Here is a 14548-nt window from a genome sequence, read left to right on the forward strand (position 1 = left end):
ACACACACACACACACACACGCACACACACACACACACACACTTTATAAAATACTTTCACTTTCTTCATCTGGCTTACACTTGATGCTTTCAGGCCTTATGACCCTGTGTTCCCAGAACACACAAAACAGGTCCCTTTAAAAGAAAAAAAAAAAAAAAAATGGCCGGGCATGGTGGTACATGCCTTTAATCCCAGCACTTGGGAGGCAGAGGCAGACAAATTTCTGAGGCCAGCCTGGTCTACAGAGTGAGTTCCAGAACAGCCAGGGCTACACAGAGAAACCCTGTCTTGAAAAAAACAAAGAAAGAAAGAAATTCACTGATTTTTGAGTCTAGAGAAGTGTGTCTTAAAACCTACAGTCTGTCAGGCAGGCACCCCAATCTGGGTACAGTTAGAATGAAAAAATGCTAGCTACTGCCCACTGCCTATAGGCCAGGCTCGCCCACTGTCCTGTCTTCACACAGTTGAACATGAAGCTTCTGCCAAGTACCAGCTGCTGTTGGGGACAAGACAGATAGGTGTTTCTAAAGAGCACGGTACCGCTGGCTCTGGTAGGTTAATATTAGGGAGGGAGGACAAGGTGAGAGGGTCTGGACTATGGGCGCACACAGTGTGCTGAAGGAACTCATTGTCTTAGCTGAAGCAGCAGCAGATGAGATCCGAGTCCCATGCATCATCCTGGTTTGGTTTGGTTTGGTTTGTTATCTTTACGCATTCTTTGGGGATGCTATTAACACCATTTTACAAATGAGGAAGTAGAGGCTCAAAAGAGCTGTGTAGCTGTGAAGGTTACAGATCTAGAAGTGGAGAGACTGGGATTCAGCCCATGCATCTCTCCCCTCTGTCTCGTATCCAAACCAGGCCACAGTGTCTACCCCTGACTGCCAGAATCCTTGCTCTGAGCCCTGGAACCATCACAGGTGAGTGTGGGCATGGCCCTGGGTTCAAAACCCAATCTTACCAAACACTTGACTCACTCCTGTGGCTTTAACTTGTTATAAGTGGCTATGCTTGGTGGCTGATCAACATTGTCCCTTGATGGGAGAGGCAAGCCCGTCAACTTGGTCTCCTGAGATAGGTCAACAGATACTCAGGGGGCTATAAACGGCCTGTGGCCCTAGCCAACACTTCTCACACTCACTCAGCTGATGAAACCACCTGTAAAGCCCCTCCTGGGACCTCGGCCTGGCTTGTGGGAAGAACATACTAGCTCTTCTCAGGGTGAGGGCCCCTCTTGGCAGGCCCGGGGACAGCATTGCGCACGGTCTGTTCTGCCTGCATGGCTGAGGCCGAGGCCTGGGCTCATGGGCTATATTGAGGGCTGAGTCACCAGCCTGCGCCTGTGTAGGGTGACTGTGACAGGCTGCTGGGGCCTGAGTCAGGCCCCGATTTATCCTGGAGAGCAACAGGCTCAGGTTTCGGGGGAGGAGGGTGCCGGGAAGGGAATCGTCCCTTGGCACTCTGCACCCTGCTCTGCTGACCTGTGGGGCCTGCACACCCATCTCCCAGATCTCTCAGAGTGAGATAATGAATTGAAGAGACTGCTAGGGAAGCTATCCTCTCCCCTCTGAGTCCACCTCAGAGTCCCTGGCCCGACTAGAAATCCTCATAACACCCACCAGGTGGCTGAGAGCCATGAGGGACTGAGCACAGTTCAGCTCCCACTACTCTGCCCAAACCCCTTCCTCCCTCTCTAGTAGCCCAGAGAGTAATCTCTTCTTTTCCAGATCTGTATTTTGGTTTCTTCAACAGAGACATTGCAGAGCCTACTCAAGTTGGCTGTCAAAAGTCTGCCTTCACACACACACACACACACACACACACACACACACACACACACAACTTTGCTTGTGTGATCCAGCTCTGTGTCCAGAGCTAGACATCCCTCCACAGGAGAGCTCAGTCTTTCAAATAGACAGTGCTAGTGCCTGCTGGGGGTTTTGGCTGAGGGATGAAGGTAGCGCTCTGGGAGAGTGACAGTTTGGGAGACAAGGAGGGGGGTTGCCAACAGGAGAGTGGAATTCCTGAGCACCTCGTCACTGGCAGCCAGCAGAACATGAGCTGCGGGTGCCCTGGCTATTTATACCTCTCCTGTCACTATCAGGGCCTCCAGAGACACCCCTGCTCCACACACTATGCACCACAGGGCTCTTTTCTGTTTCTGGCCCTTTCTGCCCTCCCCCTCCCTCCTAAGGACCAGGCCTTATCCATAGGTGAGAAGGAAAAAGAAATGATTGATGGGAACTTCACCATAAGCTCCGCCCCCAACTTCTTTCTAAGGCCATAGTGGGCACAGCTTTCATCTGCCCTTGAGGAAAGAACCCCCAAAGGTGCTTTATTATCGCCTTCCTTTTCATTATGACTGCGAGGAGGGAAATAAGGTAAAATGATTTACCCAAGCCTCAGCCGTCACATGGCTTGAATTAAGGACTGTCTTCCTTCAAAGCTTCCTTAGTTTCTCGAAGGATGGGGAAGCAGAGGATATCTGACCTCTCCTTGCTATGTACATGCATTTGTAGCTCCTTCCCTTGTGTGTGGCAGGCGTCTGGGATTACCTCAGTTTCTCTGTTGCGAACATTCCCGTGTTGCTTGCCCTCAACCCAATCCTGCCTAGGCTTCTAGCCTGCCTCCCCTCCTGCCCGCTTTGCCCCTGGCCCTGCCCACTTGCCCCAGTCACATTTCCCTTGGCTGCTCTGCCAGGGCTCTTCCTGCTATTTGGCACACTTGTACTTTCCCTGGGAGGATCTGCCCTGTGGCTCCTATGGGCACATCGCCCAGGGGGCTCCCTGGCACTACCTGGGCAGTCCTTTTGTCCCCTCATCAACTTGGCTGAGTCACACGGCGTGGGGGGGGGCACACAAAGTGACTCACTGGGTACCCTTGTCCTGAGCTCAGCTTCATTCTGAGCCAGTGAGTCTAAATGGGCTAGTGACAGGGACACTGAGTCAGGTCAGGAGCCTTGGTTTCCCTGTGGCCCCGGGTTTGGATTCCAAATAAGGGTTTAAGCATTTTCTTCTTGTAAAGTGGCAAAATTCACTGAGCCCCCTTGAACTCAGTCTCTCCTGATCAATGTCCCTGCTCCTTCTGGTTCTCTCTCTCTCTCTCTCTCTCTCTCTCTCTCTCTCTGTCACACACACACACACACACACACACACACACACACACACACTTTCCTTTCTGAGTTCTCACAGGTGGACAATACAACCAGGCTAGAAGCCAGGACTCTAGGCTGTGTCAACAGCCTTGTCACCAACTCCAGAAAATTCTGTCAACACCAGATCAGTTTGTCTAGCCCTAACCACTGCCTCAGTTTCCCCATTACTTTCTTTAACCCAGTCTGGGTGTGGAAGGAGTGTCCTTCATCCCTAAATGGCTGAGACTAGGTTGGGGTGTACAGTGTGCGTGGGGAAGCTCGGGGCCAGCGCCCCCACCCCATCCCCGCTCCTGCTGCGGACTGCGTGGAGGAGGGGCGGGCGGAGGCGGGGCCGTGGGGCTCAGCGCGGCCCCCACCCGCGGGCCGGGCGGCATTCCTGGGAGGCCGGCGCTCTGACGTGGACCCCGGGGCTGCGGGCGCGGCGGGGGGGTCGGCAGCCCGGGGGCTTCTTAAACCCCCTGCCCCGGCCCGGCCCGCACTTCCCGAGCACCGCTCCGCCCCGGGAGAGAGAGAGAGAGAGAGAGAGAGAGAGAGAGCCCTAGCCGAACAGCCCAGCAGCTCAGCCCAGGAGGCCCGCGAGCCCCGCCGCCCAGAGCGCTAGCGAAGTCTCCGAGAGCTCGGTGTCCCCGCGTCCCGCCCCGACAGCGCCCCGACAGCACCCACAGCCCGATCCCCAGGCCGTACGCCCCCTGCCCCCCGCCGCGCCACCATGATGAACAACAGCAACTACTCGGACGCCTCCGGCCTCGGCCTGGTTGACGAGGCGGACGAGATGCCGTCCACGGAGAAGGACCTAGCGGAGGACGCCCCGTGGAAGAAGATCCAGCAGAACACATTCACGCGGTGGTGCAACGAGCATCTCAAGTGTGTGGGCAAGCGCCTGACCGACCTGCAGCGAGACCTCAGCGACGGGCTGCGCCTCATCGCGCTGCTCGAAGTGCTCAGCCAGAAGCGCATGTACCGCAAGTTCCACCCGCGCCCCAACTTTCGCCAGATGAAGCTGGAAAATGTGTCTGTGGCCCTGGAGTTCCTGGAGCGCGAACACATCAAGCTCGTGTCCATCGGTCAGTGCGGGGTCACAGGGAACGGTCATAGCGGGGGGCGGGGGTGTAGGGACAGGGCACATAGGTGCGGATACTGAGATCCGGAACAGAAAGCCGTTCCCTTGCCACGAGAGGACCCTGGTCTGATTTCTCCCTCGCCAGTACAGGCTGAAGCCCAGATACCCCTCTAGGGACAGGTGGCACCCCTGAGAAGTCCCCTTCCGAAGTTGTCCGAACATCTTAGCTTCAGTCTCCCTACACACACTCCTACCGACCTGCTCAGAGTTCCCTCTTTTCCTTCCACCGGGCCACCCTTGCTTGCACATGCTTGCGAGGACAGGGCTGGTGCCCAGTGCTAATTCCTTGGGGGCGTATCCCGCCACCCACATGAAAGCAAATGGCTTCCCAGTGGCGAAACGCAGACTTAAGACAGGTCCCAGTCAACTCTGGGTTCTCAGGGCCCTGAGGCCAGGGCGACCAGTGGCCTGAAGCTCCACCGATGCGCTTGGCAGGCATGTGCTCCCCATCTGGGATCTGGCCGGACTAGGGCAAACAGAGTCCGGCTTCAGAAACCTAAAAAGGCACTGAGCAACGTCCTGGGAGCTTTAACCCCTGATTGCCCTGGTCGCTTCGGTCGTCTGGGAGGGGGACTCGTGCCTGTCCATGCCCTGTTCCAACCCACCGCCTGGCCTGGGATTGGCTACAGCTAAGGGTCAAACTGCCCTAGAGGGAGGGGAAGGCTGAGGAAGAGAGGAAGTCATTGAGTGTAACCAGATTTGGAAGGTGTGTCAGTTCTGAGTGGGGGTGGGGAGGCGCACTGGTCCAGGGAGTCCAGAAGCCCAGGGTGGGTTTTGAGCGGCAAGAAGTTGCCTCACTCCTCACAGCCCTGCCCCGCTGGGGCCAAGGTTTCCAGTTTGCGCCTTGGGTGAACTCTTAGAACCCTTCTGGGATGTACTAGAAGGACCCCCTGGGAGGATGCACCCCAGGCCCTGGAAGGGAACTGTATATGGAACCAGGTGATGTCCGCCACTACAAGCTGCCCCCAGAGACTTCACTATTTAACTAGATATCTTCCCCCTCCCTAGTCTCCCTCATGGCCATCTCCAGGTCTCCGGAATTAGCAGCTGAGATCAGTCTGAGGCCCTTTGCCCTGTTCAGGCTTCTTCCTGGGCCTTACCTCTTCTAGTCCCAGTACTAACCCCCCCTCCACACACACACACACATACCCCACCCTCCTGCTCTGGCCTGGAAATAGCCCTGTCTCCGTGACACAGCAGATGTCTCTGAGCTTTCCAGAAGGACAAGCCTGAGGACAAGGGGTGGGGGAGGGGGCCCTGGTGTAAGTGGTGGAACTAGAAAATTAGGAGAGTGTTGTGTGGGTGTGGAGCCTAGGGGTTCAAGATAAGCCAGCCCTGGGGCTGCTCCCCACCTACACCTCCCTTCACACTGGGAAATGAAAGGCCGGACTGGCTGTCCCAGGTGGGGTCTCCAGGGGAAGTCTGAAACCTCTGTGAAGACACTATAGGAAGTGGCTCAGCCTCCCTTCCCTGCTGGCTGCGGGGGCGGTGGGCCCCTCTCCAGGCCTCATCCTTCCCCTGTGCACCTCTCCCCTCCCCCCATGGTGGTGCCTGGCTCCAGCCCCCTTGGCTCTGCTGCAAGGGGGCCGGCTCAGAGTAGAGGGGGGAAGAAGCCGGGGCTGGTTTGGGGGCGGGAGGGAAGCTCCAAGGTTCCCGCTGAGAGGAAGGGGAATTGTGGCGGGTTTGGGCCAAGTAGTTCTCCCTGGGCTGATGAGATAAGCTGTCAGCAATTCAGCAACTGAGCTGGGGCTGGGGCCGAGGCTGGAGGGAAGGGGCACAAACGCCAGCCAGAGGTCCCTAGGCGACTGAAAGGGAGTGTCCCAAGGAGGGATCATCCCACTTACTCTAATTCCACATCCTGTCTAGAAGTGGGAAGGGGGTCTCCCACCAGATTCTGTCTCAGGACTGAATGAACATCTGGGCACCTGAGGGTGGGGTACTCAGAGACTCCCCACTTCTCACTAGAAGGAAAGTTGGGGCCTGGAAGGGTTGCTGACAGCTGAGAAGTTTACCTGGAAGAATTCTAGGCCTGGCTTGGGTTGAAAGGGCGCGGTACCCCTCTTACCCCCAGCACTGGGTGCAACCCCCCCAACACACCCTCTCAGCCCCTCCAAACAAAGAGGCCTGTGAGGCAGCTCTGGCCCACAGCTGTTCTCCAGTTGCTATTCCTTCTCTTAGAGCCAATAGCTGAGGGAGGGGCTGGAGGGGACAGCAGCTGTCCCAGCCCCTCCCTTGGCCAGCCCTGTCTCCTCCCCTCTATTCTAGGCAAGGAGTGGGGGTCACAAACTAGTGGCTCCTCCTACCTCTTGGGGGTGATCCCCAGGCTGGCAGAGAAGCCTTGATGGGATGCTGTGCTCCACCACCCTCTCCCCCGCCTGGCCTCCTGAGAGGGTGGAAGGAGAGAAAGGTCACAGCCTCCAGGGTGTAGTTCTGGGCCTGCTAGCCAACCCCCTTCCGTCCCCAAGCGGGGGACCACTTGCTGTCTGGCCCAGGGCCAGTTGCTAGGGAGAAACCTCTCTCTCCAGCAACTATGAATGACACCACCCTCCTCATTCCATCCCCTCCCAGCACTGCAGCTTCAAGGTCTTCCTCCCAGGGGCCTGTGAGCCCGGCGGTGTGGGCTTGGGCAGCTGTGGGAGAGACTGAGGCTTCCCCGGGTGTCCAGACTGTGTGAAAGGGTTGTGAGCCTGTGTTCGCTAGAGAGGGCAAAAGCACAGGGAGGTGGTGTGTCATGGAATCTGAGAGCTGCCAAACCATTGTGCTGCAGTGGAGCCAGGGGAAAGGGGCGGGCTGCGGGGCTGCTGGGGAAGGAAGGATGAATCAGTGGTGGGGAGGCCCGGGAGACGTGGATTCCTCGGTCCTGGGGGCAGGTGGGGGTGGAGCGGAGGATGACAGAGGCTCCCCAGGCCCTCTGGTCTGAGGGAAGAACAGAAAACAATGCGTAATAGGGAGCCTCCGATCTCACCATCTCTGTCTCTCAGGAAACAAGCGTAAACAAGACAGAGCCCCCAGTCACTTTCTAGCCTACAGGCAGGGCTCAGGGAAGCGGATGGATTCCAGACCTCCATTACACTATACAAATAAGCTGGATTCCAGCATCTATAGTTTATATCAGTTGTGGTCCAAAGTGTCTCAGAATCGAGTCCACATGTGTGGTATTTCCCCTCCCTCCTGGGAGACGCCATTGACTCTCAGCAACAGGCAATGTGATTTCCAAGTTTTATCTGAGCATATACTGTGTCCACCTTCTCCTCCCAGTGTCCGTGTGTTTCAGAAGGCCTTTTCCCGTTTTCAGCGCAGAGAGTAGGCAGGATTGATCCGGTCCTACACTGCCTTAACTTGCGCTTTCAAAATAAGCATTCACATTTACTGAGACACTGTAAAGTTTGAGCCCCACCATAGAATCATTAAACCCAGGGGAGATGGCAGAGTTGGTAAAGTAGTGTCCATGCAAACCCGAGGGCCTGAGATCAGATCCCAGATGCCCATGTGAAAAGCTGGTGCACCCCTAGTCCCAGTTCTGGGAGGTGGAGATAGAGGATGCCTGCTGATGCCTGGACAGCAAGCCTGGCCAAATTGGTAAGTTCTGTGAGAGACCCTGTCTAGAAAAAGTAAGGAGGAGGGTACCTGACATCGGTGTGGTACACTCTCTCTCTCTCTCTCTCTCTCTCTCTCTCTTGCATTCAAGGTCTAGAGTGGAGGAAGCTAAAAGAAAAATTTATCAATTGATCTTATATAAAAGGACAAAATGCAAACTATCTGGAAATGATTTGTTGCCTGGGGATGTGGGGACATGGCAGGCAGGCGAGAGGGTCACGGATGGGTATATATAGAGGAGCGATGGTTATACTTATTTATTAGTTTTTATTTCATGCCAATAGTTTTGTAGGTGTGCCCTGTTGTCAACGCTTATCAGGTTTTCTCTAATATGCGCAGCCTCTGTGTCAATAAAACAGCTAAAAAAAAAAAAAAAAAATCCAAGAAGCCCTGGATGTGGCTTAGTTGGTAGAGCCCTTCCATGGTATGCATGAGGCCCCGAGTTTGGCCCCAGTGCTATATAAACAGGTGCAGTGCTTATACCTATAAGATCCCGCAGAGGCAGGAGGATCAGGAATTCAGAGCCACAGTTCGGGCTATCTAAGGCCCCGACTCAAAACAGAATCACTGTCTTGCCCTAAGAGGCTTGCATTTCAGAAGGGCACTTGCTTAGGTGGGAGGTAGACCCCAGTGCTGGATGATCTTCGGGTAGAGGAAGGGGTACCAAAGAGGGAAGCGGCCTGTTTCTGAAGATGAGACCTGACATCCGGCCATGGGAGTGAGTGAAAGACTTTGGAAGGCAGAGAAGTTAGGTCCCAGAGAAAGGAGGAATCTAACGCTGTGGCTCAAACAGCTGCTCCAGGGGCAGTGTGGGTGAGAGAGGGTACCACCCCGAGTGGCCCTTCTGAGCTGGCTTGTTCCCCTCTCTCTGCAGACAGCAAGGCCATCGTGGATGGGAACCTGAAGCTGATCCTGGGTCTGATCTGGACGCTGATCCTGCACTACTCCATTTCCATGCCCATGTGGGAGGACGAAGATGATGAGGATGCCCGCAAACAGACACCCAAGCAGCGTCTGCTCGGCTGGATCCAGAACAAAGTGCCCCAGCTGCCCATCACCAACTTCAACCGAGACTGGCAGGACGGCAAGGCCCTGGGCGCCCTGGTCGACAACTGCGCCCCCGGTGAGTGGACCAATGGACACACCAAGGAGCCACCAGCCCTGTAGGAGACCGGGGGAGAATCTGGAGATACTGAGCGAGGCTCGTGCTTGTATTGATGCCCACCCCAGGGTTTTATGAATCAGGATCGCCGCGGGGGTTGATCCTCTTGGAGAAGTTGTGGCTGCTCCTGGTTGCTAGGCTAGATTCAGCAGAAGCAAGAAAAGGTTTCCAACAAGTCATTTTATAGGCAAGCCTAGAAGTCCAGAGAGGGACAGCGATTTGTCTGAAAACACATTGTCCAGAAGTGACCCCAGAGCCCGGGGGCTTATTTTGTCACCTGGACATTCCTCTACAGATTCTTCTACTCTGGTGGAAAGAAAAGAAATATGGAAAGAAAAGAAATAGGTTGGACTTACAGCAAGAAATCTTTAGTTATATATCCTTAGTTACATATAGAAATGACTTTTTGTGCGACCTTGGGGGTGGCTTTGAGAAAGGGTTGAGGGCCAGGATGGTACCATTGTGTTGTCCAGTGACAGGTGGCCCTGGCCTGCCCTTCTGGGCCAGCCTGGTTAGACCTGAACAGATCAGAGCCTTTAGAGGACTAAACAGCAGAGGCCAGAGCCCCACCTCAGGTCCAGCTCCTTCCTGACTGTTATCTACAGTGGGGGGCAGTTGGCCAGAGGAGCTTTAGGCCCTTGGGGGAATCCTCCCCCGCCCTGGGGTCAGCTGGGGAGCAGGGATGGGGAGGCGGGGGCATGCAGCCTGGGAAGCATTCCCAGCTGCTGAGCCATTGCCCAAAGCTGGTGTGGCTGCCAGCAGTGAGCTCAGCTGTTCCAGCCAGTCATGGGTTCCAGCCTGTGAGCGGCCCCTTCCTCACCACTGTGATCAAACCCTCTATCTCTGCCTTGAACCAAGCTGCCCCGCCCCTACAACCCGCCCTTCACAGGTGATCTGGGATTCTGTCAGCATTCTATCTGCTGGGAGGCTAGGCTCTCAATGTCCATACGGGGGAATCCATCTCCCTGCTTCAATGCTGCTTTATTTGATGCCTCAGTTTCCCCCAACGGGCAGTTAAGAAGGGAAAGAGGGGCTGGAGAGATGGCTCAGAGGTTAAGAGCACTGACTGTTCTTCCGAAGGTCCTGAGTTCAAATCCCAGTAACCACATGGTAGCTCACAACCATCCATATTGAAATCTGACTCCCTCTTCTGGAGTGTCTGAAGACCCCTACAGTGTACTTACATATAAATAAATATTTAAAAAAAAAAAAAAAAAAAGGAAGGGAGAGAGAGTTATTCCTAAGGCTAGTGTGGAGTAGCATCACAGGGTTGTGGGAGACAGGGCCTTCACCTTCTGTCCACCAGCTGGCATGACATGTATGTGGGGGTCCTTTGTTGGGGTTTGGGACTTGGGGGTCTCTGCTAGGTCTTGGGTTAAGCAGGATGCTGGCTGGTAAGGCTGGTGCCAGGCCGCATCACCGTGGGTAGAGAAAGGCCTCATTGTTGATGCTAGCAAGGACTGCTGTGCCTTGGCATGGTGATTGGTTGCAATGTCAGGGGATAGCGGGACCTGACTGGGGAAGGTCCTAGAGCTGGCCAGAAAGGATGTAAGACCATTGGCCAAACAAAGACTCTGTGCTAGCTCCTTGGTTTACCGTTATGTTTGTTCTTCCACCGTCTTTCTAGGTCTCTGCCCTGACTGGGAAGCCTGGGACCCCAACCAACCCGTGCAGAATGCCAGAGAGGCCATGCAGCAAGCCGATGACTGGCTCGGGGTGCCCCAGGTACACTGGCAGATGGCATAGTGGGGCATGGGGGGATCGGGGTGCCCCAGGTACACAGGCAGATGGCATAGTGGGGCATGGGGGGATCGGGGTGCCCCAGGTNGATGGCATAGTGGGGCATGGGGGGATCGGGGTGCCCCAGGTACACAGGCAGATGGCATAGTGGGGCATGGGGGGATCGGGGTGCCCCAGGTACACTGGCAGATGGCATAGTGGGGCATGGGGGGATCGGGGTGCCCCAGGTACACTGGTAGATGGCATAGTGGGGCATGGCGGGGTAGAGAGGTAAGGACTGTACGGATACCTGGCAAGGAAGCAGGTAGGAACTGGTAGAGCAGTGCGCAACTGTCCTTTCTTCCTATGGCAGGTGATTGCCCCTGAAGAAATCGTGGATCCCAACGTGGATGAACACTCTGTCATGACCTACTTGTCCCAGTTTCCCAAGGCCAAACTCAAACCCGGTGCCCCTGTTCGCTCTAAGCAGCTGAATCCCAAGAAAGCCATCGCCTATGGGCCCGGTATGTGTGGAGTCCTAAGAGCCTTCCCGAGGGAGGTGTTTGGACAGGGAGAGGACCTTTGAGTGACCTGGGCTCTGCTTCTGTCCGCAGGCATTGAGCCCCAGGGCAACACTGTGCTGCAGCCTGCCCACTTCACCGTGCAGACAGTAGATGCTGGTGTGGGGGAGGTGCTGGTCTACATTGAGGACCCCGAGGGACACACTGAGGAGGTACAGTGGGGCACCGGAGATAAAGGGAGCAATAGGGGATTGGGAGAGAGGAGTCCTGGGGTTATGGGATCAGAAAGGGTTACAACTACATGACCTTCAATCCTTTTCCTTCCCAACAAGGCCAAAGTGGTTCCCAACAATGACAAGGACCGCACATACGCCGTCTCCTATGTGCCCAAGGTTGCTGGGTTACACAAGGTATCTCCCCAGATTGCTGCCCCTCTCAACCCATCCCCCACTGCCATTGTCCTCCTGACACCCTCTTTGCCTCTCCTCTCCCTCAGAACTAGTCTCCCCTAGAAGCTAACCTTTGCCCCCACCTCACCCCCGCCCCAGGTGACCGTGCTCTTTGCTGGCCAGAACATCGAGCGTAGTCCCTTTGAGGTGAACGTGGGCATGGCTCTCGGGGATGCCAATAAGGTATCAGCCCGTGGCCCTGGTCTGGAACCTGTGGGTAACGTGGCCAACAAACCCACCTACTTTGACATCTATACTGCCGGTAAGAGTGGTAACCTCTGACAGTGTACAGGTGTGGGGCTGAGTCAGATCCTAGGTGAGGGTGGGGGTAAGGATGGGGGTGGGGCTGGGGGTGGGGGTGGTTCCAGGATGAGGGAGCCTGATCAGATATGTGTGTGTCCAGAGTGGGCTCCTGACAGCCTTGTCCCTTGCAGGGGCTGGCACTGGTGATGTTGCCGTGGTGATCGTGGACCCACAGGGACGGCGGGATACAGTCGAGGTGGCCCTGGAGGACAAGGGTGACAACACGTTCCGCTGCACGTACAGGCCCGTGATGGAGGGGCCACACACCGTGCATGTGGCCTTTGCTGGTGCACCCATCACCCGGAGTCCTTTCCCTGTCCATGTGGCAGAAGGTAAGGGTGCTTCACCTCATCAGAGCCAGACACAGAAAGCTCGCCACCAAACGTCAGGTCTGAGGATTGATGGGAAATGCAGCACTTAACCCACAGGGATGGAGGTGGGGGTGGGGTAGTGGCTAAGTGTGGGCTTCAGTCAGGCAGGGGCAACTGGGGTTCTCTCCTTTATCATCCTCCCACCCCAAGGAGGCTGGTATGGGTAAGAGGGGGTTCAGAGACCACAGGGGTCTCCCAGAATATGGATGCCCTGGAAGGGTTGGGAGAGGCGACACAGGGTCACCCTGGTGGAGCTCATACGGCCTCGTACACGGTGAAATACGAGGCCCTTGGTTGGTGATCCTACCCCCCCAACTGGTTCTCTCCCTGTACTCAGTGCCCTTGCCGATGCCCACCCCCTTTGTACCCATCATCCACCAGGCCAAGAGAGTGGCGCCACGTTAGTACTCGCCAGTGGAGGTGGGGCCAGGCATGGCTGTAGCTGGCTGGCCTCACCCATGCTTGTGGCATGCCCACACAGTGTGGATTGCTCTCGTTCTGTGACAGGCTGGAGTGCCGAGCCGTTGTATGTGTTCTTGGGCAGGTTTATTCTTGATTTGCCGTCCGCCTTGTGGTCTTTGTCACAAACTTTAGATTCTGTCCCACCGTCTACCCATGTTCCGTGCCTGGCCCCAGCTGCTGCCGAGCCACTGCCTGGATTCTGTGGCAGCGTCTGAGCTCTGTGCCACCGCTGGCTAGGCCTGGGTTATATGTCACTGTCATTTCTCTGGTGCCCCGTGAGTCCACGTATCTGTATCGTACCAGGCTGGTTTCAGTGCATTGCCCGTGCGCGGCGGAAGGCTTGATGCTACATGGAACGCCTCTTGTTCCATGGTGGTGCTGGATGGTTCGTGGCATGCCACAGTCTGTGAGGCAGCTATGGAGATGCCGTGAAAGCCTAGGGCTATAATGGGAAGTGCCTTCAGTGTGGATAAAGAGCGCTCCTTGTCTCTTAGCCCATGTGGAGCAGATTCTGCCAGTCTTTGTCTCAAGTGGCTCCAAGGAAAGGCTCTGACCTGGGTCTGCAGCCAGATCTCTCTCTGCCCAGCGCCCAGCATTGCTCCGAGCAGACCCAGTTCTGTGATGGACACAGAAAGCATGGGGCAGGGTTGCATGAGGCCGTGCCCAGTGCCTGGGAGGGCTCAGGAGATACCTGCACAGTAAGGTGGTCAGGGATGGGAGCTTGGCCTTCGTCCAGAGCCATTCAGCACCCAAACCTTCTGTCTGTTCCTCTCCCCAGCCTGTAATCCCAACGCCTGCCGAGCCTCTGGGCGAGGCCTGCAGCCCAAAGGTGTGCGTGTGAAAGAGGTGGCTGACTTCAAGGTGTTCACCAAGGGTGCTGGCAGCGGGGAGCTCAAAGTCACCGTCAAAGGTCCAAGTGAGTGCCAGGGCCCGGGACTGGGGGACTGGATAGTCGTTTTGACAATCTGAGGACAATGACATCCAGGACACGCAGCCCCATCCTGAGATTCCTGAGACATGGTGACCCATGGACTCTCCTCTCTGCCTCAGTTTCCCAGTCTGAAAATTGGAGCCAGTTGTCTCTACCTTGTGTGCTACACTGGGCTGTTGCGCTCAGGGACGACACGTGGTCCTGCCATAAGTTTCAGCTCTGTCCACTGGTAGCTCCTTCCTCAGATGGGCCTAGGTCCCAAGGACTCCTTGAGGGGGACAAAGAACCTGGGACTCCCAGACTTTGACCTGCACTTCATTTGGCCTTCATTTCCTCAGAGGGCACAGAGGAGCCAGTGAAAGTTCGGGAGGCTGGAGACGGGGTGTTCGAGTGCGAGTACTACCCCGTGGTACCTGGGAAGTATGTGGTGACCATCACCTGGGGTGGCTATGCCATTCCCCGCAGGTAAGCACAACGCCTCCTCCCTATCTGCATCCTCCTGTCTGGGTCATTTGCTGTGAGGAGAAAAGACATTCCCGAGGCTCTGAGGGGAGAGAAGAGGCCTGCCTCTGGCAGGGGCACTTCCTGGCACCGACACCAGCTCTTTCCTTTACTCCCAGTCCTTTTGAGGTCCAGGTGAGCCCAGAGGCCGGAGCCCAGAAAGTGCGGGCATGGGGTCCTGGGCTGGAGACTGGCCAGGTGGGCAAGTCAGCTGACTTTGTGGTGGAAGCCATCGGCACAGAAGTGGGGACTCTGGGT

The 14548-nt window shown here is 56.1% G+C and overlaps 1 protein-coding gene across 2 annotated transcripts in view; it reads left to right on the forward strand.

Annotated features, from left to right (window-relative positions):
- Window positions 1-3526: 3526 nt before the first annotated feature.
- Flnc (filamin C) overlaps window positions 3527-14548 on the forward strand; it is a 29091-nt gene continuing 18069 nt past the window's right edge. Inside the window, exons 1-11 of one of the 2 annotated variants that reach the window (XM_021190479.1) lie at window positions 3527-4218; window positions 8746-8994; window positions 10661-10758; window positions 11126-11276; window positions 11367-11485; window positions 11606-11683; window positions 11822-11984; window positions 12157-12357; window positions 13637-13774; window positions 14128-14254; window positions 14410-14546. In XM_021190479.1, the coding sequence (XP_021046138.1) occupies window positions 3864-4218; window positions 8746-8994; window positions 10661-10758; window positions 11126-11276; window positions 11367-11485; window positions 11606-11683; window positions 11822-11984; window positions 12157-12357; window positions 13637-13774; window positions 14128-14254; window positions 14410-14546 (1816 nt within the window). In that variant the 5' untranslated portion in view covers window positions 3527-3863. The remainder of the gene's footprint in view (window positions 4219-8745; window positions 8995-10660; window positions 10759-11125; window positions 11277-11366; window positions 11486-11605; window positions 11684-11821; window positions 11985-12156; window positions 12358-13636; window positions 13775-14127; window positions 14255-14409; window positions 14547-14548) is intronic. The other variant, XM_021190480.2, reaches the window with a different exon arrangement.

Source organism: Mus pahari, chromosome 2 (genome assembly GCF_900095145.1).
Source record: "Mus pahari chromosome 2, PAHARI_EIJ_v1.1, whole genome shotgun sequence".
NCBI lineage: Eukaryota > Metazoa > Chordata > Mammalia > Rodentia > Muridae > Mus > Mus pahari.